Below are 25,428 nucleotides of genomic sequence, written 5' to 3'. Positions count from 1 at the left end.
GTTTCCTTGGATGGTGAAAGCATAAACACATACGTCACCTTGTGCAATCTTGATTTGTCCTATGTAATTGTCCCTAGCTGATTGTTATGGAAGCTCGTATTTCCTTGGCCACCACATGTGAAGACTTTGCTCATGATTTTACTGCATCACCATCTGTTTGGCAGTTCATTAGCAGCCTCCTTGGATGCTGAAAGCATAAACACATGTCATCTTTCAAGGTCCTCATTCCTCACTGAGCGACTGGTGACTATCGTGAGAAGTATTGTAGAAAGCCGAGGACAGTGTGGTCATACATAGTGTCCAAGATATATTAGCTGGTTGGAACCGACAAAGGCCTTGTTCATAGGACATATAGTAACAAGACCCCCACCCCCACCCACACACACGCGTGCACGAGAAATCAAGATTTGAATGTATACCCAAACTTCATGTCCTTTAATTGTCAGATCCTCACATAATGTCCTATTTGAATAGGATTCAGGGCTATAGATTTAAATCTAAAGTAGAATTCCTTAAATCGACAAACATCATGTGCACAAAAACTAATATCTAACTGCTGCAGACGTATAACCAAAAAAAGAAGCAAACCTTGCAGTACACAATCTGCGTCATTTGCATGTCTCGTTACTCCTAGGAAATTATCAGAACTTAGCCATTTACCCCTTTTTGAAAAATAAAAGGCCCATTAACATCTGATCTGTAAAGTGATGAATGGAACACACATAATCCAGTAGGGAAGGATTGTTTTCCACTGAAAGGAGATGAATTGAATGATTCACAAAAAAAAGGAGATGAATTGAAAGTAATATCGCCAGTATAGTAGATAATCTGTATACTGATACAAGAATGATTAAAAACTCAGCGCTTTCCTCTGTTACTAAACATGGACAAAAACCTAGCAAATACATAACTATACTACTTAATAACAAATCAGAATTTAAAACTGTGTATTGTGTATGGCTGTGAAACTATCTTTACTAATACTTGAAACTTGGAAAAAATAGACTTCCCTAGTTTGAGTCATGTGTATATGCGTGCATGCTTATTTGTGTACCAATATAATAATAAAGTACATCACGTTAGTGCATGTTAATGCTGGAGTAAAATTGATCACTCGTCTATAAGTAAATAACAACTATTATATCATGTGACTTAGCTTATTTCAAAGGAATGTGCACAACTTTATATAGTTGAGAGCATGGAAGTGGTCTTATTGGCGGTAGATGATTAAGTAAAATGCATTAGAATATGTCAAGCATGTATTTGAAGGTTTTGCATTTAATGAATCTGTATTCTTTATCTGTAAATAACACATTCGAAATTGAATTAACCTCACGCACACATTCCATTTTTTCCCGTACTGCATGATAATGATATTGTATTGTTACTTGGTAGTAAATGCGAGTAGTTTCAACTGAAAGCAAGAAACAACAGGTAGCTTAATTTTATAGAGGAGGGATGTATCTAAGAGACATTAACTCACAACAAGAGAGTTTTCTAAATTTGGCATGGTCAGCTGAAAATTAACCGAGTGGATTGCAATAATAAAACAGTTTCTTTCAACCTATCTTTTGACATCTAGGAAGAGCTTGTCCAACGGGGAGTATGCCATGCATAGAAAAATCAGTACACAACTAAAAAGCTGAAGTACTTAGACTGATGAATGCAGACCTGGAATGTTCTCTTCGACACATTCAGCTGACCCAGTCTGGAGAATGAACACCGATCTATGCCAGTTCTTGTGCTTGTACATCAGGCCGTAGCCGTAGCTCCTCCCCTCCTCACTTGAACTCTGTGTTGCACAATGGTTGACGCGCCATCAACCCCCAGCAGGGAGTGCAACCGTTCCTAGCACTGCAGGTGTCGAAGACCAACATGAAGCCAGCATAAGACATTCCAGTGAAAAAAGGGAACATATAGGACGAAGAACCAACCTAGGCAAGAACGATGGCTGCCAGATGAACCTTTAACTGCTATTGGCTTTGGTTCACAAGACATTGAACTGTTGATGATAGCACTATATATAGTAGAAAACAAAACCAAGAGATATTTAGCCGTAAGTAGTACAAAGACCTTACCAAAGCAAACAATCTGTAAATGATGAAGATGGAGGTCATGTAATAAGCTTGAAGGTTGTATCTGCATTGCGAACCTCGTACATTATACAGTGGACAAAGAGATGTTGACCACTTGAATAACCAAAAAAAAAGCTAATCAAAGGCATGTGCATCTAGAAGTGTGAAACTAAGTACTGGTGAATGAACAAACATACAGATTCCATTGCATTCATAGGGATGTACTTAATTAACCTCTGTTGCAAAAATAAAATCAAGATTTCAGATGTGCATGTGGCTGGGATTTAGTAGCTTTTCAAAGTAATAAACCAGGAAAATTACTGGTCTTGGCTCACTTATGGATAGAACAGAATTCTATACCAAGGTGCCCCCTCTACAATCCGATTATGTTGCACACTCGACTATGCTGCTCATGCAATCTGCTGCATACAGCAAAAATAATAACTGACAATATCATGGCATGAATGATTCGCATACACACTATAACCAGTCATACGTACGTACAAATAGATACTAAAGCATGAAAACATAAGGTATGTCACTACCAGCAGACAGTCTAACCTGGCCTGGCCGGCAACCATAAGGAATTGTCACGCAAGAAATCCCCAATTCAATACATCAGCTCAGCCTCCAAGATTGGCTGAACGAGTTGACTGGAAACAGCATGGAGCCATGAACAGTCCCAGCGCAAAATGGATACCGGAGAGACATGATAAATTACACTGAACACCATAGAATCGTTGGGCGGAAGCCCAGCCTTGGCTGACAAAGTTGACCGGAACCAGCATGAACACTCCCTGCACAAAATGGAGACTGGAGAGACATAATTGCAGTGCGGACACAGTAGAATCGTTGTGCGGAAGAGAGGATTGTAGAGAAAATTTTGCAGAAAAGATGAAGATAGAGAGCTAATAGAGGAAACCTAGCCGAGAAACCTAGCTGCTCGAGGATCTGCAGCCGGTGGGGAATGGTGAGGACAATGCGACAAAACATGTACAAAAGGTTGAACTGAATTAGATATAGGCAGCGGAGAAGTAACATACCTCGAAGTTTCACCCCCCGGCGAGCATCGCTCTTCAGCCACCATTGTTCGAACTTCCAACGCCACCGGATCGGCTTCAATCTGCCGGGACGCAGCAGGCAGTTTCAGGATGTACAAATTGTTTACCCGTGTGGAGGGAGCCCACTCAGCAGCCTGGACGCCATGCAAATTCCGCCGGATCCGGCGCCGTCTCCTTAGAAGAAAGGAACATTTAGCCTACTGTATATATCCGGCCGAAATCGAACTAAAAAGAACAAACAGATGCGGGATTCCGTAACCTACCTTTGCTGCTTAGTCGGGAGTGTGAGTCGCATCCCATTTTTTCAGGTCTGGCAATGAAGTACTCCTCGGCGGCGCAGGCGGACGAGGAACGAGGGGAGGAGAAGATAGAACGCCTGTCCAACTTCTCGCACCACGGCGCCGCCAGGCCCCTTTCACCGCACCTCACCAAGGCCCGTTTAAGTGTTTCAGGGCCCAACAAATCTGATGCGGCCTAGGTAGATGCGGGGAGTAGCAGCCCTTCAATGAAACGGGCCTTTTAACGCGACCGATCTAGTTAGCGCTGCTGTAATGCGAGTTCGGAAATAGTCAGTACCTGCACCGTTAGATGGCCTGATCGGACGATCTAGGATCTCAAATCGCTGTGGAGGCTCCTAGGTGGTTCCATTATACTGTTAACTAATTTCATGTGAGTCATCTCAAGAAGCACATCGGTCCTAAGGCAATACCGTCAACCAATCTACCACTGGTAACTCCATTAGGTATGATCAAATATTCACCTGTATCCATCCTACAACATCGACAGGTCCCAAGAAGTGCAGGAGACTATGATGTAGTTGTACCTCAATGGTTAATCCAATGGGAAGGCATGACAGAAGCCGAAGCAACCTGGGAGGACGCGAAATTCATCACCAAGATGTTCCCAAAGTTCAAGCCCTGAGGCCTTGTCTCAAGGGGGGGGGCATCGTTAGGATCGCCTCATGACGCCAGGTGACAGACGACCACTTCTTCAGTTATCCAACAGTTCAGGTCGCCAGGCGAAGGATCCAACGGTTGAGAGCGTCCGAGTTTAAACTGTGTTAATTCCCGCATTAATCTTGTTTAAGCTTTGTAATGGCTGTACTTTAAACTAAGCGTGGTCCTGCTCTATGTTATAAAGGGCAGGAGTGGGAGGATGGGAGGCACGCTATGAATAAACCCTAAATTTCGTATCCGCTGTTATCTTCTTCCGCATGGCTACGCCACCGGAGCGCCAACTTCTTCCCCCTCCCTTCCCAAAAGTCTAGTCAGTGAGCTCGGATCCTGACACGTTTGCAGGGCACGGCTTATCTTACCCCCTTCATCCAGCCTCCATCTGCAGCCAAACCATCGAAACGGGAGTCACCGAGCTGCCGGAAAGGGATGGGAGCCGCATCGGCTGCTCCTCCAGGGTGAGCTACGGTGGCTTCCTCCGACCCCTCAGAACGGCGGGCATCCTTGCCGCTGGAAGCAAAGACCCCAGCAACAATTCCAAGTCCGATTTCTTCTGGTACACAACTGCACCGACCTTCGGTAGCACAAAATTGAACATGGACATTCAGTTAACTTCGTAGCTGAAAATTGAACACAATACTTACTACTGCCTCCGCTCCATAATAAGTTTCGTGATTTTAGTTCAAAAAGAAATTGAGAAAGGAAAACCCGACCGTGCAAAATCTTAATAACTGAAATCTGGACGACATACACAAGCAAAAGTGAACTGTTAGCATCATTTCTCCCATTGCACATACACTTAGCAAATGCAACAGGCCAACACTCAAATTCTGTCAAACTAAACAGCACCTACATGGCTTAATAGCAGAGCATAACTTTATCTAGTTACAATCATCACGTGCTCTCTCAATTTCCATCATTTCCATTGTGACTTTTGCTTACTAGTTACAGTCATCATGTGTTCTCTCTAGGAATGGAAGAAGCTTCACGCGAAGGATTTTTCCTCACAATGACACTTGGAATGCATGGATGGACTCGAACGGTCTGAATCGAAAACCCGGTTGACACCGACCCGTCATTCATGCAAGAGCTTGTACAAAGGATGAATCGGATACCTTGGATACCAACATGATTATTATACACATTTAGAAACGGACAATGGTTTACAATGTAGACTACAATTTTGAAACGATTTACAACGCGTGGTGAATATGAAACTTATTATGGCAACAACAGGTGGGGGGATCCTACACTGAATAAAAGTGAAATACAGATACTGGCTTCCGATCAATATACCTTCTAGGAGGGATGGTTGCACGACCTAGAATGCAATATCATGCTGGATATGTCGGAGCAAGACTGGGGTGACGATGTCCGGCGAGCTAAGCTGGGGGAGATGGCCCTCGGAAGGCATCACCTCAACGATGGAGTCACCGCCGAGATTCTTGTGCAGGTACTCTGACACCGCAACTGGCACTGCCAGGTCCTTGGTGCTCTGAACAATATGGCAAGGGACTGTGACGAGGGGGAGGAGGCTGCGCACATCGCTCTGGAATATCGTCTGGGCAACGCTCAGGGCAATGTCTGGACGGATGTTGAAGAGAGTTCGGCTGAACTCCTGAACTGCCACCGACTCCATGTCCCCTCCAACACAGAGTGGTGCAAAACCTGAGCACCAGGCCTTGTAGTTTGACCCCATTGCTTCAAACAGCTGATCAAGCTCTTCCTGCTCGAATCCCCCATAGTAGTCTGCATCATTGAGGTACCTATTTCGTCAAGACAGGACTGGTTATGTGACAAAAAAGTATATGCTCCATGATGCAATAATGATGATTCTCATAAAGAAAGGAAAATTCAGTTTATATATGATGTCACTGAAAGTCTATGAACAGAATTGTTTGTATTTCTGTTTGGCCAAACAAAACCATTAACTATGATCTAAATCTATATTAGTTTGGCAGTAGACCAACCAACCAACGAGATTTATTTGATAGGGAGGCTTCTGTTAGGGGTCAACATCTCAGGTAGTTCTGATCATACTCGGAGCCTACACTGAGGTGTTCTTCCTTTATCGCTTGTTTCGCCAATTTGATTATCGTGATTCGATAATCTGAGTGGTTTTGTTGGATTAAGTCATACAGAGCACACACACATCCTCAAACATTAGCTCATAGGCCTATCTCGTAAGTAATATTATCTCATAATATCATTTACCCAAGCGTGGTATATAAATTTGTACAACGGTAGAACACTTCCAAACATTTTTATCTTCCTTGCTGCCAAGACTGAGACATATCAAGACATTCCGTCTATATGATCGAAGGTTCTGATAAAGTTCTGAACCGCCATTAAGAGTCACTATACCCTAACTTTGATAGAGGCTAGAGCAAAGGAAAATCCAATATTGGGAGTTTGGAACACATATTTCTTCCTAGCATGATGGCCAACCATGGTTAGTTGATGACAACAAATTTGCTTCCATTTTTTTCCAAATGTATTGGCTTCCATTTTTTAAGGAGGATTGCTTGCTCTGCAAGGTGTTCTTGTTCCTTGTAATCAATATGTTCCATGATACAAGAATGATGATTCTCATAAAGAAAGGTAAATTCAGCTTATATAGGATGTCACTAAAGGTTTACGAACACAGTTGATTGTATTTTTGTTTGACCAAACAGAATGCTTAAGTATGATTTGAATCTGAACTTGCTAACGACGTGGGATTTTTTTTTCAGGTTCTAAGACGAATTCAACGGTTCACTAATGGATTACCGGTTTTAGAGATAAATCATTTGAATTTTCATATTTAACAACTAATGGTAATGGTAATATAACGTACCAAATTGCGGAGACAAAAAGAATTCTGTCCAAACATAACAACATCGATCTTGTTTTCAAGCCCTCACCGAGACAAATTCAACGGATTGCTAATGGGTTAACAGTTTGTGGGGAATATCATCTGCTGTGCGGGGGACAAATGTGAGCAAGCAGGCTACTTAGATTCTCCGAATAATAACAACTATCCACATCCAAAGCGCAACCTTGTATGCCAGTTGGCAGGTAGCATTATCTTGATTTCTTCTCAACTAAGCTATTTATTAATATAAGATCCAACAGTTCAACACCCAACGCCCCTCTAAAATCTAAGTACTAAATTAAGCTGTGACATGTAAACAGATTTTTTGATATCCAGGTCACCATCGCCCATCAATGTTTTTGGAGTACAACTGGGAGAGCTAATCCTTTGAGGCAAGACCTCAAGATGTCGCCATCTCAATACAGGTACGGTCATGTAATAAAAATATATAGTTAGTTGAATTAGTGACGCCTAAGCCATGGTATGTCCCTAGCGAGCAAATTTCAGGAATTTGAAGCTGCCGTCTGCCCCCGAATCAAAAACTTCCCTCTTGAGGTGAATTTATTATGCCAAATCGATCGAAGCGAAAGCATAGGCTGTAAATGAAGCAACTAGCAAACGACGCTCTCGGAGCAGTCAAATTCCCCAATCGATACGATTAAGACCATCAAAGACACTGATATGTGTAGTCAAGAATCATACTATGTGTAATCTCCTTCGGAAAAAAAAACCGTATGTGTAATTGGTCAAATTAAGTTGGGGAAATTGTTAAACGAATAAAGCAAGTGTGGACGTGGGAGAGAAGGATCTTGCGTACCTGGGAGAGGCGGAAAGGAGCACTAGCTTGGAGAAGAGGTCGGGCCTGGAGATGGAGGCGAGCACGCCGATGACGGCAGAGACGGAGTGCCCGACGTAGATGCAGGATGCGACCCCGAGCTCCTCGAGGATGGCGAGGAGGTCGAGCGCGTAGCCCTCGAGCGTGGCGTATCGTGTGAAGTCGAAGTAGTCCGGGTTGGTTGGGCCGGCGCCCATGGTGTCGAAGAGGACGACGCGGTAGTCGGCGACGAGGTGCGGCACGAGGTGCTTCCATACGGACTGGTCCGTGCCGAAGCCGTGCGCCAGGACGATCACCCCGCGCTTGCCCTCCCCGACCACCCGCAGGTTGTGAGCCTCCTCCACGATCCCCATGGATTTGATAGATGGTTTGGTTTCTTTTCTGGTGTGCTCTGCTCTGCTTTGACGGGGTGCGAGGGAGCAAGCAAAGCGAGGGCGGCAGTGGGAACAGGATTGGTGGCGGGGGTTTTAAGGCGGGCGGCGCAGGGCAGGCGGCAGGGGGTGTGGACCTGATTCTGCCACTCCCGGAGGCTTTGTACTTCTAGCCACAGCTGGCTTCAACCTCGATCGTGACTTGTGGTTTGAGGGAGACCTGTTATTTAAGTTTCAACCTCAAATTTTAATTCAACTTGCACATATTTTTACTAGTAAAATCCAGTGAATCAGGCATAATTCACTGGCCACTCTAGTAAACTATCAGCTCAAATTCAGATACGGTTCGAGAGGAACATGCTACTCAAGTTTTAACATCGAGGAGAGAGGAAACAACTCACATGGCAGAGACGAGACAAGAAATAGCTAACTTGATTTGGAGTCTAGCACAAAATCAGGGCCAAAGAGATCAAAACAAGTCAACTGAGTGGACATTTCATGTATGTACACGAGGGGAGTGGGTTGTAATTTGAACCAAGGTTTAAAATAGCGTGCTAAATGAAATAGCGTCAGCCTCCTTCAAACACTACGTCCGCTATATCGTGCTAATTGCGTGCTATATTTTAAATAGCGTTTAAAAAATAATCAAATATAGCCTAAAAATAAAAGATTTCGCTAAAAAGGTTGAATATTTAGTCCAAAAAATGACCGAATCATACATACATAACCACACATAACAAATAGATCTCCAATTTTCAGAAGGCTAACATCAGCATTCCACAAAGCAACAACATAATATAAATTATTTATTAAGAATCATTAGCATTAGCGATATTATGTTCTAATCTAGAAGAGGAACCAACAGATTGCAGTTCATCACCACGAAAAACTGAAAGCAACTTAGCTTGAAAATTAGCGCGATAACGCTATCAAGTTTTAGTGCGTTATACCATGCTATTTCACAAATAGCGCCATAGCGAGCAAAGTTACTAAAATTAAGTGTGGACCCTCCAAATATGTTATATCGTGCTATTATAGGAGAAATAGCGCACTATTTTAAACCTTGATTTGAACCATCAAAGATCATAGTTGCAAAGAGGCATCCCTAGCAGGCGGTCGACCGCCCATTTCTTTTGGGCAGTCAGATTCGGACATCAACAATGATAAAATTGCCGCCACCTTATTCTTCCTCAATTCTGGTGAACCGCCCTCCACCAACGGTCTAACCGCCCGCTGATGCGCGTAGTTGACACGTCCGTTGGGAACCCCAAGAGGAAGGTGTGATGCGCACAGCAGCAAGTTTTCCCTCAGTAAGAAACCAAGGTTATCGAACCAGTAGGAGCCACGAAGCACGTTGAAGGTTGTTAGTGGCGGAGTGTAGTGCGGCGCAACACCAGGGATTCCGGCGCCAACGTGGAACCTGCACAACACAATCACAGTACTTTGCCCCAACGTAACAGTGAGGTTGTCAATCTCACCGGTTTGCTGTAAACAAAGGATTAGATGTATAGTGTGGATGATGATTGTTTGCGAAGAACAGTAAAGAACAATTGCAGTAGATTGTATTTCAGATGTAAAGAATAGGACCGGGGTCCACAGTTCACTAGTGGTGTCTCTCCCATAAGATAAACAGATGTTGGGTGAACAAATTACAGTTGGGCAATTGACAAATAAAGAAGGCATAACAATGCACATACATATATCATGATGAGTACTATGAGATTTAATCGGGGCATTACGACAAAGTACATAGACCGCTATCCAGCATGCATCTATGCCTAAAAAGTCCACCTTCAGGTTATCATCCGAACCTCTTCCAGTATTAAGTTGCAAACAACAGACAATTGCATTAAGTATGGTGCGTAATGTAATCAACACAAATATCCTTAGACAAAGCATCGATGTTTTATCCCTAGTGGCAACAGCACATCCACAACCTTAGAACTTTCTGTCACTGTCCCAGATTTAATGGAGGCATGAACCCACTATCGAGCATAAATACTCCCTCTTGGAGTCACAAGTATCAACTTGGCCAGAGCCTCTACTAGCAACGGAGAGCATGCAAGAACATAAATAACAACATAAATAACATATATGATAGATTGATAATCAACTTGACATAGTATTCAATATTCATCGGATCCCAACAAACACAACATGTAGCATTACAAATAGATGATCTTGATCATTTTAGGCAGCTCACAAGATCTAACATGATAGCACAATGAGGAGAATACAACCATCTAGCTACTGCTATGGACCCATAGTCCAGGGGTGGACTACTCACACATCGATCCGGAGGCGATCATGGCGATGAAGAGACCTCCGGGACATGATTCCCCTCTCCGGCAGGGTGTCGGAGGCGATCTCCTGAATCCCCCGAGATGGGATTGGCGGCGGCGGCGTCTCAGTAAGGTTTTCCGTATCGTGGCTCTCGGTACTGGGGGTTTCGCGACGAAGGCTTTAAGTAGGCGGAAGGGCTGGTCAAGGGGCGTCACGAGGGGCCCACATAGTAGGCCAGCGCGGCCAGGGCTTGGGCCGCGCCGCCCTGTTGTGTGGCCACCTCGTGGCCCCACTTCGTTTCCTCTTCGGACTTCTGGAAGCTTCGTGGAAAAATAGGACCCTGGGCGTTGATTTCGTCCAATTCCGAGAATATTTCCTTACTAGGATTTCTGAAACCAAAAACAACGAAAACAACGAATCGGCTCTTCGGCATCTCGTCAATAGGTTAGTGCCGGAAAATGCATAATAATGACATATAATGTGTATAAAACATGTGAGTATCATCATAAAAGTAGCATGGAACATAAGAAATTATAGATACGTTTGGGACGTATCAAGCATCCCCAAGCTTAGTTCCTACTCGCCCTCGAGTAGGTAAACGATAACAAAGATAATTTCTGAAGTGACATGCTATCATAATCTTGATCATACTATTGTAAAGCATATGAGATGAATGCAGCGATTTGAAGCAATGATGAAGATAATGAGTAAACTAATGAATCATATAGCAAAGACTTTTCATGAATAATACTTTCAAGACAAGCATCAATAAGACTTGCATAAGAGTTACTCATAAAGCAACAAATTCAAAGTAAAGGCATTGAAGCAACACAAAGGAAGATATAAGTTTCAGCGGTTGCTTTCAACTTCAACATGTATATCTCATGGATAATTGTCAACACAAAGTAATATAACAAGTGCAATAGGTAAACATGTAAGAATCAATGCACACAGTTGATACAAGTGTTTGCTTCGGGATAGAAAGAATAGGTAAACTGACTCAACAATAAAGTAGAAGATAGGCCCTTCGCAGAGGGAAGCATGGATTACTATATTTGTGCTAGAGCTTTTCATTTTGAAAACATAGAAACAATTTTGTCAACGGTAGTAATAAAACATATGTGTTATGTATAAGATATCTTATAAGTTGCAAGCCTCATGTATAGTATACCAATAGTGCTCGCACCTTGTTCTAATTAGCTTGGATTAACATGGATTATCATTGCATAGCATATGTTTCAACCAAGTGTCACAAAGGGGTACCTCTATGCCGACTGTACAAAGGTCTAAGGAGAAAGCTCGCATTGGATTTCTCGCTTTTGATTATTCTCAACTTAGACATTCATACCGGGACAACATAGACAATAGATAATGGACTCCTCTTTAATGCATAAGCATTCAACAACTGTTAATTTTCTCATAAGAGATTGAGGATTAGTTGTCCAAACTCGAAACTTCCACCATGAATCATGGCTTTAGTTAGCGGCCCAATGTTCTTCTCTAACAAGTATGCATACTCAAACCATTTGATCATGAAAATCGCCCTTACTTCGGACAAGACGAACATGCATAGCAACTCACATGATATTCAACAAAGGTAAAAGTTGATGGCATCCCCGTAAACATGGTTACCGCACAACAAGCAACTTATTAAGAAATAAGACACATAAGTACATATTCTTCACCACAATAGTTTTTAAGGCTATTTGTCCCATGAGCTATATATTGCAAAGACAAAGAATAGAATTTTAAAGGTAGCACTCAAGTAATGTACTTTGGAATGGCAGAGAAATACCATGTGGTAGGTAGGTATGGTGGACACAAATGGCATAGTATTTGGCTCAAGGATTTGGATGCACGAGAAGAATTCCTCTCAATACAAGGCTAGGCTAGCAAGGTTGTTTGAAGCAAACTCAAGTATAAAAGGTGCAGCAAAGCTCACATATGAACATATTGTAACTATTATAAGACTTTATATTGTCTCCTTGTTGTTCAAACACCTTAACCGTGAAAATATCTAGACTCTAGAGATCAATCATGCAAACCAAATTTTAACAAGCTCTATGTAGTTATTCATTAATTGGTACAAGGTACATGATGCAAGAGCTTAAACATGATCTATATGAGTACAACAATTGCCAAGTATCACATTATTCAAGACATTATACCATTTACCACATGCGGCATTTTCCGTTTCCAACCATATAACAATGAATGAAATAGTCCAACTTTCGCAATGAACATTAAAGATAAAGCTAAGAACATATGTGTTCATACGAAACAGTGGAGCGTGTCTCTCTCCCAAACAAAGAATGCTAGGATCCGATTTTATTCAAACAAAAACAAAAACAAAAACAAACAGGCGCTCCAAGTAAAGCACATGAGATGTGACGGAATAAAAATATAGTTTCACTAGAGGTGACCTGATAAGTTGTCGATGAAGAAGGGATGCCTTGGGCATCCCCAAGCTTAGACGCTTGGGTCTTCTTAAAATATGCAGGGATGAACCACGGGGGCATCCCCAAGATTTGACTTTTCACTCTTCTTGATCATATTGTATCATCCTCCTCTCTTGACCCTTGAAAACTTCCTCCACACCAAACTCGAAACAAACTCATTAGAGGGTCAGTGCATAATCATATATTCAGAGGTGACATAATCATTATTAACACTTCTGGACATTGCACAAAGCTACTGGAAGTTAATGGAACAAATAAATCCATCAAACATAGCAAAACAGGCAATGCGAAATAAAAGGCAGAATCTGTCAAAACAGAACAGTTCGTAAAGACGAATTTTAAAGTGGCACCAGACTTGCTCAGATGAAAATACCCAAATTGAATGAAAGTTGCGTACATATCTGAGGATCACGCACGTAAATTGGCAGATTTTTTTGATTTTTCTACAGAGACTACTGCTCAAATCCGTGACAGCAAGAAATCTGTTCCTGCGCAGCAATCCAAATCTAGTATTGGCTTTACTATCAAAGACTTTACTTGGCACAACAATGCAATAAAATAAAGATAAGGAGAGGTTTCTACAGTAGTAAACAACTTCCAAGACTCAAATATAAAATAAAGTGCAGAAGTAAAATAATGGGTTGTCTCCCATAAGCGCTTTTCTTTAACGCCTTTCAGCTAGGCGCAGAAAGTGTGTATCAAGTATTATCAAGAGATGAAGCATCAACATCATAATTTGTTCTAATAATAGAATCATAAGGTAACTTCATTCTCTTTCTAGGGAAGTGTTCCATACCTTTCTTGAGAGGAAATTGATATTTAATATTACCTTCCTTCATATCAATGGTAGCACCAACAGTTCGAAGAAAAGGTCTTCCCAATATAATGGGACAAGATGCATTGCATTCAATATCCAAGACAATAAAATCAACGGGACAAGGTTATTGTTAACCATAATACGAACATTATCAATCCTCCCCAAAGGTTTCTTTATAGCATTATCAGCAAGATTAACATCCAAATAACAATTTTTCAATGGTGGCAAGTCAAGCATATCATAAATTTTCTTAGGCATAACAGAAATACTTGCACCAAGATCACATAAAGCATTACAATCAAAATCATTGACCCTCATCTTAATGATAGGCTCCCAACCATCTTCTAACTTCCTAGGAATAGAGATTTCAAGTTTTAGTTTATCTTCTCTAGCTTTTATGAGAGCATTTGTAATATGTTTTGTAAAGGCCAAATTTATAGCACTAGCATTGGGACTTTTAGCAAGTTTTTGTAAGAACTTTATAACTTCAGAGATGTGACAATCATCAAAATCTAAATCATTATGACCTACAACAATGGAATCATTGTCCCCAACATTTTGAAAAATTTCAGCAGTTTTATCACAAGCAGTTTCAACAGTTTTAGCAGTTTCAGGTAACTTTGCACGCTTTGCACTAGGAGTAGAAACATTTCCAACACCAATTATTTTACCATTGATAGTAGGAGGTGTAGCAACATGTGAAGCATTATCATTACTAGTGGTGGTAATAGTCCAAACTTTAGCTACATTATTCTCTTTAGCTAGTTTTTCATTTTCTTCTCTTTGCCACCTAGCATGCAATTCAGCCATCAATCTAATATTTTCATTAATTCGAACTTGGATGGCATTTGCTGTAGTAACAATTTTATTATCAATATCCTCAGGTTTAGCAGCCATTTTATTAATTAAGGAGGATTGTGACGTAGACATGTATGATATTCGGTTTTCAGCATTTGAAATCTTAGTTTGCAAACCCGAAATCTCCATATTCAAATTTTCAAGTTGATTTCCTATATTTTTCAACAAGGTAGACTGTTCATTCATAGTTTTAGTAAACAATTGATTTTGCTCATATTGTGATTGCATAAAGCTCTTAGTGGATCTTTCAATTTCTAGCATCTTTTCCATTACCATAAGAATTACCATAATCATTACCACTAGCAGGATATGGCCTATAGTTGTTACCAGAATTATTCCTATAAGCATTGTTGTTGAAATTATTACTTTTAATGAAATTCACATCAACATGTTCTTCTTGGGCAACCAATGAAGCTAAAGGAACATTATTAGGATCAACATTAGATTTACCATTCACAAGCATAGACATAATAGCATCAATCTTATCACTCAAGGAGGAGGTTTCTTCAACAGAATTTACCTTCTTACCTTGTGGAGCTATTTCCGTGTGCCATTCAGAGTAATTTATCATCATATCATCAAGAAGCTTTGTTGCCGCCCCCAAAGTAATGGACATAAAGGTACCTCCAGCAGCTGAATCCAATAGGTTCCGCGAAGAAAAATTCAATCCTGCATAAAAGGTTTGGATGATCATCCAAGTAGTTAGTCCATGGGTTGGGCAATTCTTCACCAAAGATTTCATTCTCTCCCATGCTTGAGCAACATGTTCATTATCTAATTGCTTAAAATTCATTATGCTACTTCTCAAAGATATAATTTTAGCGGGAGGATAATATCTACCAATAAAAGCATTCTTACATTTAGTCCATGAATCAACACTATTTCTAGGCAGAGATAGCACCAATCTTTAGCTCTTCCTCTCAAGGAGAAAGGAAACAATTTTAATTTTATAATGTCACCATCTACATCCTTATACTTTTGCATTTCACATAATTCAACAAAATTAGTAAGATGGGCAGCAAGCATCATCGTAACCAACACCATAAAATTGCTCTCTCATAACAAGATTCAGTAAAGCATGTTTAATTTCAAAGAATTCTGCTGTAGTAGCAGGTGGAGCAATAGGTGTGCATAAGAAATCATTATTATTTGTGCTAGTGAAGTCACACAACTTAGTATTCTCAACAGTACCCATTTTAGCAGTAGTAAATAAAGCAAACTGAAATAAAGTAAATGCAAGTAACTAATTTTTTTGTGTTTTCGATATAAAGAACAAGACAGTAAATAAAGTAAAGCTAGCAACTAATTTTTTTTGTGTTTTTGATATAAAGAGCAAACAAAGCAGTAAATAAAGTAAAGTAAAGCAAGACAAAAACAAAGTAAAGAGATTGGAAGTGGGAGACTCCCCTTGCAGCGTGTCTTGATCTCCCCGGCAACGGCGCCAGAAAACAGTCTTGATGCGCATAGTTGACACGTCCGTTGGGAACCCCAAGAGGAAGGTGTGATGCGCACAGCAGCAAGTTTTTCCTCAGTAAGAAACCAAGGTTATCGAACTAGTAGGAGCCAAGAAGCACGTTGAAGGTTGTTGGTGGCGGAGTGTAGTGCGGCGCAACACCAGGGATTCCGGCGCCAACGTGGAACCTGCACAACACAATCACAGTACTTTGCCCCAATGTAACAGTGAGGTTGTCAATCTCACCGGCTTGCTGTAAACAAAGGATTAGATGTATAGTGTGGATGATGATGATTGTTTGCGAAGAACAGTAAAGAACAATTGCAGTAGATTGTATTTCAGATGTAAAGAATAGGACCGGGATCCACAGTTCACTAGTGGTGTCTCTCCCATAAGATAAACAGATGTTGGGTGAACAAATTACAGTTGGGCAATTGACAAATAAAGAAGGCATAACAATGCACATACATATATCATGATGAATACTATGAGATTTAATTAGGGCATTACGACAAAGTACATAGACCGCTATCCAAGCATGCATCTATGCCTAAAAAGTCCACCTTCGAGGTTATCATCCGAACCCCTTCCAGTATTAAGTTGTAAACAACGAGACAATTGCATTAAGTATGGTGCGTAATGTAATCAACACAAATATCCTTAGACAAAGCATCGATGTTTTATCCCTAGTGGCAACAAGCACATCCACAACCTTAGAACTTTCCGTCACTCGTCCCAGATTTAATGGAGGCATGAACCCACTATCGAGCATAAATACTCCCTCTTGGAGTCACAAGTATCAACTTGGCCAGAGCCTCTACTAGCAACGGAGAGCATGCAAGAACATAAATAACATATAGGATAGATTGATAATCAACTTGACATAGTATTCAATATTCATCGGATCCCAACAAACACAACATGTAGCATTACAAATAGATGATCTTGATCATGTTAGGCAGCTCACAAGATCTAACATGATAGCACAATGAGGAGAAGACAGCCATCTAGCTACTGCTATGGACCCATAGTCCGAGGGTGGACTACTCACACATCGATCCGGAGGCGATCATGGCGATGAAGAGACCTCCGGGAGATGATTCCCCTCTCCGGCAGGGTGCCGGAGGTGATCTCCTGAATCCCCCGAGATGGGATTGGCGGCGGCGGAGTCTCAGTAAGGTTTTCCGTATCGTGGCTCTCGGTACTGGGGGTTTCGCGACGAAGGCTTTAAGTAGGCGGAAGGTCAGGTGAAGGGGCGTCACGAGGGGCCCACACAGTAGGCCGGCGCGGCCAGGTCTTGGGCCGCGCCGCCCTGTTGTGTGGCCACCTCGTGGCCCCACTTCGTTTCCTCTTTGGACTTCTGGAAGCTTCGTGGAAAAATAGGACCCTGGGCGTTGATTTCGTCCAATTCCGAGAATATTTCCTTACTAGGATTTCTGAAACCAAAAATAGCAAAAAACAACAACTGGCTCTTCGGCATCTCGTCAATAGGTTAGTGCCGGAAAATGCATAATAATGACATATAATGTGTATAAAACATGTGAGTATCATCATAAAAGTAGCTTGTAACATAAGAAATTATAGATACGTTTGGGACGTATCACCCACCCCCACCGCCCCACCTTGCGTCGAGCATCTCATCACTTGACCACCCCCCCAGTTGGCAATCCCTCTAAAGCCCCTCCCTCCACACTCTTTCTTCTCCAGAGTCGGCCATCGCGCCCCCACCCTCTCCACTAAGTTTTTTTTTCATCCGCGCCTTGATACACCCAATTTCCATCATTATTTTATATCATAATTTACTGTTATTCATTGATATATTTCATATTTAGAGGTGATACTTATGTCATTCCATCTATTTTTGCATGTTTGATGATTATTGGAGAATTAACCACCGGAGCCAAGAATCTGCTGGAAAAAGGACCGTTAAGGCACCATATTTCTGAAGACCAACAATTCCCAACAAAGATACAAAAAATCATATTTTTCCAGATGACGGAGAAAGCCAGGAGGGGAGGCCGAGATGGGCCAGGGGGCTCCAAACCACCCCTAGGCGCGGGCCCACCCTAGGACGCTGATACGTCTCCAACGTACCTATAATTTCTGATGTTCCATGCTTGTTTTATGACAATACTTACATGTTTTGCTTGCACTTTATGATGATTTTATGCGTTTTCCGGAACTAACATATTAACAAGATGCCACAGTGCCAGTTCTCGTTTTCGTCGTTTTTGGTTCCGTAAAGGTTGTTCGGGCAATATTCTCGGAATTCGACGAAACGAAGACCAAACATCCTATTTTTCCCGGAAGCACCCAGAACACCGAAGGGGAGTCGGAGGAGAGCCAGGGGGCCACCACACATGTGGGCCGCGCGGGACACACCCTGGCCGTGCCGGCCTACTGTGGGGCCACCCTGTCGCCCCTCCTGCACCGCCTCTTCGCCTATTTAAGCCCTTTCGACCTAAAAACGCAGTACCAATTGACGAAACTCCAGAAAGACTCCAGGGGCGCCGCCACCATCGCGAAACTCCAATTCGGGGGACAGAAGTCTCTGTTCCGGCACCCTGCCGGGACGGGGAAGTGCCCCGGAAGCCATCTCCATCGACGCCATCGCCTCCATCATGCTCCGTGAGTAGTTCCCCCATGGACTACGGGTTCTAGCTGTAGCTAGTTGGTATCATCTCTCCCATGTACTTCAATACAATGATCTCATGAGCTGCCTTACATGATTGAGATTCATCCGATGTAATCGGTGTTGTGTTTGTCGGGATCCGATGGATTGTTACATTATGATTGTCTATCTACAAAGTTTATGAAGTTATTGTTGCTGCAATCTTGTTATGCTTAATGCTTGTCACTAGGGCACGAGTGGCATGATCTTAGATTTAAGCTCTATACTTATTGCTTAGATTGTATCTACAAGTTGTATGCACATGTCTATGTCCGGAACCGAAGGCCCCAAAGTGACAGAAATTGGGACAACTGGAGGGGAAGGCTTAGATATGAGGATCACATGTTTTCACGGAGTGTTAATGCTTTGCTCCGGTGCTCTATTAAAAGGAGTACCTTAATTTACAGTAGATTCCCTAGAGGCCCGGCTGCCACCGGCTGGTAGGACAAAAGATGTTGTGCAAGTTTCTCATTGCGAGCACGTACGACTATAATTGGAAAACATGCCTACATTGATTAATGATCTTGATGTTCTGTCTTAATGCTATTTCAATCCTATCAATTGCCCGACTGTAATTTGTTCACCCAACACTTGTTATTGGAGAGTTGCCACTAGTGTAGATAGCTGGGAACCCCGGTCCATCTCTCATCATTATATACTCGTTCTACATGTCATTGGAAGTAGTATCAACTATCTTCTGGTGCCATTGCTCCTGTGTTACTATTACTGCTGCTGTGTTACTTGCATTACTCGCTCTCATATCACTCGCTACTTTCACATCACCCCTGTTACTAGTGATTTTCCAGGTGCAGCTGAATTGACAACTCGCTTGTTAAGGCTTATAAGTATTCTTTACCTCCCCTTGTGTCGAATCAATAAATTTGGGTTTTACTTCCCTCGAAGACCGCTCGCGATCCCCTATACTTGTGGGTTATCAAGATCGTTTTCCGGCGCCGTTGCCGGGGAGGCATAGCTCTACTCATAAGTTCACCTGGGGAGTACACTCTACATCTCTCTCTGTTTTATTTTATTTTGTTGTGCTTAGTTTACTTTTGTTTAGTTTATTTGTGCTTAGTTTATTTCTGTCTATTATTATTTTGCTTAGTTTACTTTTGCCTAGTTACTTTTTGTCTTGCTTTATTTTCCTCATATACCTGAAAATCCATAAAAATTTGAAAAATCGAAAAATTAAAAAACTGCTATTATGGGAGAACCAACAACCTACTTGGAGCTTATAGAATATTATAATAATTATAGAGAATCAAGAACTGGTAAAGTCATGAGGGCTGTGATAGAAAAATTGAATACAATTGCTAAAATCTTGCTTAAACGCCATGATATAAACTGTTGCTCTCAACAGGACACTAAACATCTTAAATTTCAATGTGGGTTTAGTGAGGAATTTTTAATTAAAAACTATAATCGAAATAGCTATATTCATTTTGGGTTTGAAGAGGTAGAACAATTTGTCATATTTATGGGAGCCTCTGAGATAGAATCCTTCATGGTTAAAAATTATGAAACTTGTGTTGTTTGTAAGGACCTTAAAGATTATGTCTCTTCTATCCTTAATTTTTGCAATGAAAGTTACACTGATAATCCTTATATCATTGATTATAAAAAGAGACTCATTAATGCACAAGAATGCACTCACAATTCGCAGGGACCTGTGGAAGAAGAAATTGATGAACCTGAAAGCTCATTGGATGAAAAAGACGAGGAAATTGATGAACCTGAAAGCTCATTGGATGAAAAAGAAGAGGAGAGTGATGAACAAAAGGAGGAAGAATGGATTAGCTACCCATGCGAACCTTCTAATGAGAGTAACTCTTTATCTCTTACACTATTTGATTGTCCTCCATGCTTACCAAAGGAGGATGAATGTTATGTTCCTGTGGATTCTCTTGAAATATTACCTATGAGTAGAACTTGTGAGAATAATTATGCTACTGTTATTTATGATAATCCATGCTACTTTGATAAATCTTATGATAATGCTTTGTTTGTGCCTGATGTTGAAATGCATGGTACTAGAGAATTTTGCGTAGCAAATGTTTATGATAAAGCTCTTGATGATGGTCCTATGTTACTTGATAATATTAATTGTACTACTAATGAAAATGGGATTGGAGAGGTCTTGACATTATCTATGAGTCCCATATCTCTTGAGATTGAGCAACCATCTTGTTATATTATTGATAAAAGTGTGTTTGAAAGTTTTAATCGCACTATTTCTGAGCTTGATAAAAATTATGTGTTTATGGATCATGAAAAGCATGCTATATGTGATAGTTATATTATTGAGTTTGTTCATGAAGCTACTGAAAATTATTATGAGAGAGGAAAATATAGTTGTAGAAATTTTCATGGTGCTAAAACACCTCTCTATATGCTGAAAATTTTGAAGTTACTCTTGTTTTATCTTCTTATGCTTGTCACTTTGTTCTTCATGAATTTATTTGTGTACAAGATTCCTATGCATAGGAAGTGGGTTAGACTTAAATGTGTTTTGAATTTGCCTTTTGATACTCTCTTTTGCTTCAACTCTTATTTCTTGCGAGTGCATCATTAAAACTGCTTGAGCCCATCTTAATGGCTATAAAGAAAGAACTTCTTGGGAGATAACCCATGTGTTTATTTTGCTACAGTACCTCTATTTTATATTTGTTTCTTGGAAGTTGTTACTACTGTAGCAACCTCTCATTATCTTTATTTTATTGCAATGTTGTGCCAAGTGAAGCGTCTAATCGAAGGTTGATACTAGATTTGGATTTCTGCGCAGAAACAGATTTCTATCTGTCACGAATCTGGGCTGTTTTCTCTCTAGGTAACTCAGAAAATTATGCCAATTTACGTGCGTGTTCCTCAGATATGTACGCAACTTTCGTTAGTTTTGAGTTTTCTGATTTGAGCAACGGAAGTACCTCGTTAAAATTCGTCTTTACTGGCTGTTCTGTTTTGGCAGATTCTGTCTCTGTTTTTTTGCATTGTCTCTTGCGGACTTTAAGCAAGGCTTTCTACACGTGGAGAGCTGTGGCTAATGTTTTATTGAGTTCTTGCAATGTGTCACTACAGGACCAAGGTGGATTCAAGTTTTTTGAGTACTAACCCCTCTAATGAAGTTTATGAGAAGTTTTTTGAGGACCAAGGTGAAGGAAGTTTTCAAGGGTCAAGAGAGGAGGATGATATATGATCAAGAAGAGTGAAAAGTCTAAGCTTGGGGATGCCCCCGTGGTTCATCCCTGCATATTTCAAGAAGACTCAAGCGTCTAAGCTTGGGGATGCCCAAGGCATCCCCTTCTTCATCAACTTATCAGGTTTCTTCTATTGAAACTATATTTTTATTCGGTCACATCATATGTGTTTTACTTGGAGCGTCTATGTGCTTTTATTTGTGTTTTTGTTTGAATAAGATCGGATCCTAGCAATCCTTGTTTGGGAGAGAGACACGCTCCGCTTTTTCATATGAACACTTGTTCTTCGTTTTACTTTTAATGTTCAATGATAAAAGTTGGAAGCTACATCACTTATGGTTATTTGGTTGGAAACAGAAAATGCCTCATATTGTCTTGAATAATTTGACACTTGGCAATTGTTTTGAGCTCTCAAGTAGATCATGATTAAGTTTTTTTCATGTAGTTTAAACCTATTAGTGGAGAACTATCGTAGAGCTTGTTGAAATTGGTTTGCATGATTGGTCTCTCTTAAGGTCTAGATATTTTCTGGTAAAAGTGTTTGAGCAACAAGGAAGACAGTGTAGAGTATTATAATGCTTGCAATATGTTCTTATGTAAGTTTTGCTGTACCGGTTCATACTTGTGTTTGCTTCAAATAACCTTGCTAGCCCAAAGCCTTGTACTGAGAGGGAATGCTTCTCATGCATCCAAAACCTTGAGCCAACCACTATGCCATTTGTGTCCACCATACCTACCTACTACATGGTATTTCTCCGCCATTCCAAAGTAAATTGCTTGAGTGCTACCTTTAAATAATTCAAAATTTATCACCTCTGATTTGTGTCAATGTTTTATAGCTCATGAGGAAGTATGTGGTGTTTATCTTTCATTCTTGTTGGGCAACTTTCACCAATGGACTAGTGGCTTCATCCGCGTATCCAATAATTTTGCAAAAAGAGCTGGCAATGGGATTCCCAGCCCCAAATTAATTAATCTAAATAGACACTCCTTCATGGTATGTGAATGTTGGAAGGCACCCGAGGATTCGGTTAGCCATGGCTTGTGTAAGCAAAAGGTTGGGAGGAGCGTCATCCATAAATAATGAAACTAAAATACATGTGTAAACAAAAGAGAAGAGGGATGATCTACCTTGCTGGTAGAGATAACATCCTTCATGGGAGCCGCTCTTGAAAGTCTGGTTGATGAGGTAGTTAGAGTGCCCACTATCATTCGTTGACAACAACAAACACCTCTCAAAACTTTACTTTTATGCTCTCTATATGATTTCAAAACATAAAAAGCTCTAGCACATGATTTAATCCCTGCTTCCTCTGCGAAGGGCCATTCTTTTACTTTATGTTGAGTCGGTTTACCTACTTCCTTCCATCTTAGAAGCAAACACTTGTGTCAACTGTGCATTGAGTCTTACATACTTGCTTATTTGCATTCATCATATTACTTTATGTTGACAATTATCCATGAGATATGCATGTTGAAAGTTGAAAGCAACTGCTGAAACTTAAATCTTCCTTTGTGTTGCTTCGATGCCTTTACTTTGAATCAATTGCTTTATGAGTTAACTCTTGTGCAAGGCTTTTGATGCTTGTCTTTTAAGTACTCTACATGAAAAGTTTTGCTATATGTTATCTATTTGTTAGCAACTATAGATCATTGCCTTGAGTCACTTCATTCATCTCATGTGCTTTGTAATAGTATGATCAAGGTTATGTAAGTAGCATGTCACTACAGAAATTACTCTTTTTATCGTTTACCTACTCGAGGACGAGCAGGAACTAAGCTTGGGGATGCCGATACGTCTCCAACGTACCTATAATTTCTGATGTTCCATGCTTGTTTTATGACAATACTTACATGTTTTGCTTGCACTTTATGATGATTTTATGCGTTTTCCGGAACTAACCTATTAACAAGATGCCACAGTGCCGCTTCTCGTTTTCTGCTGTTTTTGGTTCCGTAAAGGCTGTTCGGGCAATATTCTCGAATTCGACAAAACGAAGACCAAACATCCTATTTTTCCCGGAAGCACCCGTAACACCGAAGGAGAGTCGGAGGAGAGCCAGGGGCCACCACACATGTGGGCCGCGCGGCCACACCCCGGCCGCGCCGGCCTGCTGTGGGGCCACCCCTGTCGCCCCTCCCTGCGCCGCCTCGTTCGCCTATTTAAGCCCTTTCGACCTAAAAACGCAGTACCAATTGACGAAACTCCGGAAAGACTCCGTGGGCGCCGCCACCATCGCGAAACTCCAATCCGGGGACGAAGTCTCGTTCCGGCACCCTCGCCGGACGGGGAAGTGCCCCGGAAGCCATCTCCATCGACGCCATCGCCTCCATCATGCTCCGTGAGTAGTCCCCCCATGGACTACGGGTTCTAGCTGTAGCTAGTTGGTATCATCTCTCCCATATACTTCAATACAATGATCTCATGAGCTGCCTTACATGATTGAGATTCATCTGATGTAATCGGTGTTGTGTTTGTCGGGATCCGATGGATTGTTACGTTATGATTGTCTATCTACAAAGTTTATGAAGTTATTGTTGCTGCATTCTTGTTATGCTTAATGCTTGTCACTAGGGCCCGAGTGGCATGATCTTAGATTTAAGCTCTATACTTATTGCTTAGATTGTATCTACAAGTTGTATGCACATGTCTATGTCCGGAACCGAAGGCCCCAAAGTGACAGAAATTGGGACAACCGGAGGGGAAGGCGTAGATATGAGGATCACATGTTTTCACGGAGTGTTAATGCTTTGCTCCGGTGCTCTATTAAAAGCAGTACCTTAATTTCCAGTAGTTTCCCTAGAGGCCCGGCTGCCACCGGCTGGTAGGACAAAAGATGTTGTGCAAGTTTCTCATTGCGAGCACGTACGACTATAATTGGAAAACATGCCTACATGATTAATGATCTTGATGTTCTGTCTTAATGCTATTTCAATCCTATCAATTGCCCGACCGTAATTTGTTCACCCAACACTTGTTATTGGAGAGTTGCCACTAGTGTAGATAGCTGGGAACCCCGGTCCATCTCTCATCATTATATACTCGTTCTACATGTCATTGGAAGTAGTATCAACTATCTTCCGGTGCCATTGCTCTCGTGTTACTATTACTCGCTGCCGTGTTATCATTACTACTCGCTCTCATATCACCGCTACTTTCACATCACCCCCGTTACTAGTGCTTTTCCAGGTGCAGCTGAATTGACAACTCAGTTGTTAAGGCTTATAAGTATTCTTTACCTCCCCTTGTGTCGAATCAATAAATTTGGGTTTTACTTCCCTCGAAGACTGCTGCGATCCCCTATACTTGTGGGTTATCAGACGCGCCTAGCCATGGTGTGGCCGCCCTGGCCCACTTCTGACGACGCCCCCTAGTGTATTTCAACCCCTCGGGAAACCTACGATCGGGGGTGTGACTAGAGAAATATTCCGCCGCCACTACGGGGCGGAGAACCAGAGAGAGAAAAGCTCTCCGGCAGGCTGAAATCTACCGGGGAAATTCCTTCCCGGAGAGGGGAGATCATCGCCATCGCCACCGCCATCG

General features: G+C 41.5%; 1 protein-coding gene and 1 long non-coding RNA gene across 5 annotated transcripts; both read right to left on the bottom strand.

Moving 5' to 3' along the window:
• Window positions 1–1,774: 1,774 nt before the first annotated feature.
• Window positions 1,775–3,515, bottom strand: LOC124698862. Of its 4 annotated transcripts, XR_007001146.1 has the most exons (6): window positions 3,400–3,515; window positions 3,119–3,310; window positions 2,998–3,026; window positions 2,637–2,888; window positions 1,935–2,017; window positions 1,775–1,854 (listed from the first exon to the last, which is right to left on the bottom strand). It is a non-coding gene; the product is annotated as an uncharacterized LOC124698862 (long non-coding RNA). The 4 variants fall into 4 exon arrangements; XR_007001143.1 differs by having other exon boundaries at window positions 2,637–3,026; XR_007001145.1 differs by lacking the exon at window positions 2,998–3,026.
• A 1,690-nt stretch (window positions 3,516–5,205) lies between these two features.
• Window positions 5,206–8,221, bottom strand: LOC124702914 (probable esterase D14L). Its single transcript, XM_047235099.1, has 2 exons — window positions 7,761–8,221; window positions 5,206–5,855 (listed from the first exon to the last, which is right to left on the bottom strand). Exons 1-2 carry the CDS (start codon window positions 8,129–8,131, stop codon window positions 5,411–5,413), a joined length of 816 nt encoding a protein of 271 aa, XP_047091055.1. The 5' UTR covers window positions 8,132–8,221; the 3' UTR covers window positions 5,206–5,410.
• Between the last annotated feature and the right edge of the window lie 17,207 nt (window positions 8,222–25,428).

This window comes from Lolium rigidum, chromosome 3 (assembly GCF_022539505.1).
Source record: "Lolium rigidum isolate FL_2022 chromosome 3, APGP_CSIRO_Lrig_0.1, whole genome shotgun sequence".
Taxonomy (NCBI): domain Eukaryota; kingdom Viridiplantae; phylum Streptophyta; class Magnoliopsida; order Poales; family Poaceae; genus Lolium; species Lolium rigidum.
Note: the sequence above shows the minus strand (reverse complement) of the source record. Positions and strands in the feature narration are given on the sequence as shown.